Source organism: Vigna umbellata, chromosome 6 (genome assembly GCF_029865625.1).
Source record: "Vigna umbellata cultivar VRB3 chromosome 6, Vumbellata_1.0, whole genome shotgun sequence".
Lineage (NCBI taxonomy): Eukaryota > Viridiplantae > Streptophyta > Magnoliopsida > Fabales > Fabaceae > Vigna > Vigna umbellata.
Genome location: NC_142170.1, coordinates 12,884,620 through 12,890,619, shown reverse-complemented (window position 1 = coordinate 12,890,619; position 6,000 = coordinate 12,884,620). Strand labels below are relative to the sequence as shown.

The 6,000-nt window shown below is 29.6% G+C and overlaps 1 protein-coding gene across 1 annotated transcript; it reads right to left on the bottom strand.

Moving 5' to 3' along the window:
* Window positions 1-336: 336 nt before the first annotated feature.
* LOC124825202 (1-acyl-sn-glycerol-3-phosphate acyltransferase 3-like) lies at window positions 337-4,975 on the bottom strand. Its single transcript, XM_047297758.2, has 11 exons — window positions 4,706-4,975; window positions 4,194-4,316; window positions 3,589-3,628; window positions 3,378-3,451; window positions 3,197-3,256; window positions 2,354-2,431; window positions 2,110-2,268; window positions 1,746-1,871; window positions 1,172-1,264; window positions 917-1,003; window positions 337-706 (listed from the first exon to the last, which is right to left on the bottom strand). The coding sequence occupies exons 1-11, from the start codon at window positions 4,784-4,786 to the stop codon at window positions 485-487; spliced, it is 1,143 nt and encodes a 380-aa protein (XP_047153714.1). The 5' UTR covers window positions 4,787-4,975; the 3' UTR covers window positions 337-484.
* Window positions 4,976-6,000: the final 1,025 nt, after the last annotated feature.

Sequence of the window (6,000 nt, the reverse complement as noted above, 5' to 3'; positions counted from 1 at the left end):
ATTCTTTTTATTTGACATTTTAAAATCTAATCATTTTTTAACTAAAAAAACTATCTATAATAAATAAATATCTACAAAATAAATAAAATTTATCTTATATTATAAAATTTATTTGTATTTATTTTTATAGTTTATAATTTTATTATTTTTTGTTATCATAACAAAATATATACACGTTGGTATATTTTCACCAGTAAATTTAAAACTAAAACACGAAATATTTAAATTTGTACATCCTGACAAAAATAAGAATGTATGAAAGTTGAATTTGTGTGACAGTTAATGCACATTTTGTTTAATTATTTATAAAATACATTTATTTGCTTAGGAACGATATAGAAGAAAGAAGGAATAAATGTGATCTTATTTATCTCAAGGTGTAAATATAGTAGTATATTAAAAACAGAAAAATGATAGTAATAATATATACAGGTGTGAAGCAAAGAAAATCTGATAAAAAGTGAAGAAACATGCGCTGAATCGCTCATGGGTGGAGAAGGTTCTGCTTCAAGGGGTCTCGTGTGGGTAAAAGCTTGGGTTTAGAACGCTCTGATTCAGACGAATGTATTAAGATTTCCATGATAACTATGACCAGGACCAAGAAAACCACTGTTAACATGATGCCTTGCCACGAAGAGAGTAGTGAGGTCCAATGGAAGAATTCATACAGAAGAAACCCTAGAAGACAGAACCAACAAAACATAACCTGCATAAATCCAAAACATGGCAAAATGCTAAGTTTAATTCAATCTCATGTAAGACGAGTTCTGCACCCATTTATATACTCTAAATGAATTGCTTTTATCTTCTAACATTACCATATACCTGAGACTATAAACAAACCCGTTTAAAATATCATATCATCTTGAATTCTTAAGAAAAGAAAACATGGCATATTGTTGTACTGGCATCTTACCAAAATAGATATTTTAGGCCGATGAATTTGTTGAAGTTCTTGGTCACTAAACATTTCTGTAGTGTTATATATCTCGAGCATAGCATCCTGGTTGTTTACAAAACAGAGTTTGCACAATTATCATTGATTATAGAAAAGGTTTAACAACCTGAATATTTGAGTTGAGTTGTACAAAAGTGTGTGCGCTCATGTAAGAATTGTAAAAACAACTATGAGAATCACCAAAGAAAAACTTAATTTAGAAATTCGTGATACCTTGGCAACAAATGCGTCTTTGCACCACTGTGCAATGCCATCGTCTGTTTCTGGAAGTTCCACCATTTTCTGGCGCTTAATTTGAACCTTCACCTGTGTAAAATCGAACGAACTGTGGTAGTTTTTTTTGTTAGGAGTATTAATAGGCAAAAAAAAGATGAAAGATTTATTGATTTTTGTATAATATGACCGTCAGTCAGGTTAAGAACTGGACAATCCTTTTGGTCTATGACTCCAAAAAAATCAATCAGATAGTCGAGCGATCATTCATGATATAAAAGCTGATATAGTTATTGTTAGAATACAAACAAAGTTTCACATCATATTGAACAATATCTTATCATTTATGGAAATCTATATGTGTTGTGTTTCCTTACGATTGTGTGTATTTCTAGTACAATAAAAATTAGAAGAAAATCATTCACATTCGTGTGAGTATAGTATATTCAAGAATTTGAATGAATAAAAAGAATGATGGAATCGTAGTAGAGAAATAGCAACAATATTGTATAACTGAAATAGCTTTGTGTATTTCCTCTCATTTAGCTTTTGTCAAGGTTTTCAGTTGGCTTACCGAACAAGAAAAACCTTTAAATATTCTCAACAAAGTAGGTGAAGCCTCACTTTTTGGAACTGCATATGTACAATCATAAATGGCTGGAACAAATGTTCGAAGGTTGTTAACTGCTGTGACAAAACCCTGAACAAATATTGATATCAGAAAAAACACAACCAAAACGTGTTAATAGAAACTTATGGTGTCAGCATTAACATCAATTATTGTCATCTTAAGATTTTCTGCATGAATTATATAACATCAACACAAAAATGGACATTAAAATTGTAGTATATCAGGAAAATTTGTTGCAACGAAAGAGGATATAGATTATAATATATCAGTGTGATCTCCTAATATACTAATCACCAACTTTGGTCACCTTAGTACGAGGAATCAAAACGTTTCTAGGTGTTGGCAACCCTTTGGAAGCAGCAAACTCTTGAGCCTGTAAGAGCTTTGTCTGTGTGAAACGAGTTCCTTCAACAAAAAGGGCCAACCAAAAAGGCAGAGGCATGTGCTCTAGATGCTCAAAACCTGACTGCCACATAGAAGTCAAGACATGTATAAATCCAAATGCTAGGGATAAAAGTTGCATATGTACATTAGAAATTGCTTAGATATACCTTCAGTGATGTTTCATCTTTTTTCCAGCTTCTTTCTAGAAATATATATTCAGCAAACCACATTGACCAACCTAGAACCTGCATATATGCCATGTAATTATTCAGGGTCATATTAAGTGGCATTAATTTGTCAAGAGGGTAAGCCTTTTAGAATTTAAGGTTAAATATGATTTTAGTTTTTAAATTTAGATGTAAAATTGAAATTTATTTTTGTTTCCATTTTGTTATTGAAATTTTAAAAATTAATAAATATAATCATTCTAAACTAATGAAGTTAACTTTTTTGGGTTTGCTAGACAGGATTTTAAGTTGACGTTTGAGTTAAAATTTATTAAATTCATCTAAACAACTCAAATGTTATCATGAAACGCGTTTAATAATGTAAAAAAAATTAACATAGTTGAATTAAGAGGATATTTATTCATTTTTAAAGTTTAAAGACTAAAATTTATCAAAGTTTGAGACAGAAACGAATTTTAACTTTGAGTCAAAGTTTAAAAAATAAAAACATATTTAATTCGAAAATTTAAAGTTGTTTGTGTTTTCTCGTGCTTGAACACCTAAGGGTTCTGGAGTAGTACAAATCAGTTCTGCTACATGATATAATATGAGCAAGATTAGGAAGCACTTTGGATTGATCTTGCATTATGCAAGAACTTACAAGATTTCCTGCTTAATTCCTACAACATAATCACTTATTTATTTTCCAGGAAAGCTCCATTTCAAGTTAATGTTAATGATTGAGAATTTTCTGCATGAAGCAGTTTAAGGCAAAAAAGAAAAAGCCTTGATAAAATTCGTAATTTATAAAGACCAAAGAAAGAAGGATTTCCAGAAACTCACAGGAAGATATTTGACTTCTTTCTTCATAATGGCTACAGTGCTACCAAGGCAACCACAGCGCTGTCACAAATAAATCTTGTGTGTTCAATCAAAATATTCCAAAAGCAAGGACGTAATTTACTGGTAACATAACTAAACGACATACTTTTATTCATTCTAATAACTTAGGAAAAATAGGCACCTGAGCCAAGACCCATCCAATAAGCCAATCAATGTCACTTCTGTGGTTGCAGATGACAAGTGCATTTTCTTTGCCTGTAATTTCCCAGATGAAAATGAAATTTTGTGAGATACACTTTTTTCAACTACAGAATGAAAATACAAATAAAGCAACAGATACATATATAAATAAGTAAAACAACGATTCTTTAGTACTTAAGCTATCATCTTACCCATTAATTGAAAAGTTTCTGAATCTGTGTGTAGTTCAATCTGCAATCAATCCAGAGAGTCAACTAGTTAGACCGTAGTGTGGATAATGAGACAGTGACACTAATATGCTCTACATAAATCGTTATCATGTCAAAAGAAAGATACAAATACAGTATCTTTTCTCTTTCCCTGTGCTGTGATAACATTTACATTACAATTTTTTGCTTATTTTCAGCTTCCTCTTATAAGTTAAGACCATCATTATTCATAAATTTCAGTTGCAGAAAGATAATTGGTGTTTTCAATAATTACTAACAAACAAAACAAGCATGAGGGTTAGAATTGATTGGTCTAACGAAGAAAGATGATGGAAGACTATCCGACAAGCCTTCTTCAGTGTTTGTTAATTGTATTTCTTTGTGTTTATTGTATGAGTTATTATAAATACCCAATTTCAGAGCGTTTTTCAACAACAGATCACTCGAAAAATACAACCAATCCAATGAAATATGAATCTAATCCGCATAAGAAATTGACGTTTCAACATAAATCTTCGTTTGCACTTAGACTCACTTCCCAATCAGAATTAATTGCAAATATACATAGAATTAAGATAACTAAGCACCTTGATTCCAGCCCACCAATCAATTAGCCATATGAGCTCCAACCACAGTGATTCTGTGAGCAATTTGTTTACTCTTCCGTAACAGTTCTTTGAAATAGGACGGAGAAAGAGGAAGAAGATAGCCTACAAATGCATACACTCATGATGGCATTAGGTGAAACAATGAACTAACCAAAAGTTTAAGTAAAAAAGTGCCATTTTGTAAATTAAGCTCTATAGCCAAGCAATTTTTGCTGTTTCTTTCCTTGAAGATATTCCAGTACATACAGAAACAGTATATTCCTTAAAAGAAGAAAATAAATGTAAGAATCTCTTGCTCAAAAAAGTATCAGAGACTCCTACATCGCATCCCACACTGTAATGTTTCATAATTTCTGAGTCAGTTTTGTTTTGTTATATACGGATCAATGCTCATTTAGATTAGTTGCATTAAATGCTAAAGAGATCGCTATCAACATTAAGATGCAAAGGCTATTATGAGATAAAAAACAAAAAGAGGAATAATATATTACCTGAATCATATTTACAATTAGGCCAGAAAGGATGAAAATAATGCCTAAAGGAAGAATAACAATGGTAGCCGGGAACGCCATGGTTTCTCTGCTACAAAGAAAACTAAGATTGAGATGAGAAGAAAATAATTTGGTATGAAATTTAGATTTTTGTTAGAGATGAATAGTTGTGTGAAGTTGTTAGAATGAATGGAGTTGTGGATTAAGGACCAATAAAGTAGCCATAAGTATCGTTACAAATGAAAACTAAATCAGCAAGCACCATGTGAAATTCCCCAGTTGCGCTTCTTTAGCTTCTGATGTAGAATAAGTTATTTAAAGCACGTGGACGAATAAACCAGGATATTCTACCGTTAAAGAGATAAGTACAAATCAAAATATAGTATAAAAAATACATGTAGTAGGTGTTTTCTGTAATAAATTATATTAAAATACTTTGTGTAAGAAAAATAAATAATATAATTTTAAATTCTAAAATCGGACTTTTAGATCTTGGATCCAACCATCAGAAACATCTAATAAATTAATTTCTATTTCATAAATTTAAATATAATTTAGTCCTACAAAAATTAATTTAATTTAGAAAATGAAGTTTGTACTTCATTTATATATATTATAAATTAATTTTACTTTTAATCAAGATAAGATTTTTAACATACCTTTGTATCGAGATGTATGAGTCTAGAAAAATATTGAATAGTACAAAGATAATAAATGAAATAACATATCCAATAAAAAATAAGTATCACTTTAATAAATTCTAATATCTGATATAAATGGAATACAAATTAGAATTGATAATAATTATTTTAAATAAAAATACAATCACTATATATTTTAAAATTTCTCATGATGATGACACAGTTCTCCTCTAAACAACTTTTCTATGGTGAAACAACTTTCACCGATAGATTCATACGAAAATTTGAGAACACTTTTTTATGGTGAAACATAGCACTATTCATGTATAATGGTATTCAAGATTTAGTTTTAGGATTATTCAAGTCGTTTAGGTTTCAAAAATAATTAGATGGAAGAGAAAATAGTGGTTTAATTATTCATTTGATCTGTACAGTTAAAAAAATATTTATTTTTAGTTTGTGTATTTAAAAATACTTATTTTAATAGTTACATATACAGATTTAGACTTATAAATTCTATAAAAGATTAAAAGTATATAACAAAACTAAATTTATGTTGAAAAGGATTAAATGATTATTTTTAAGTATAAAAGAAAACAAAGTCTATATAACTGTAGGGACTAAAATAGTTAAAACCACTTAAGATATAGTAAA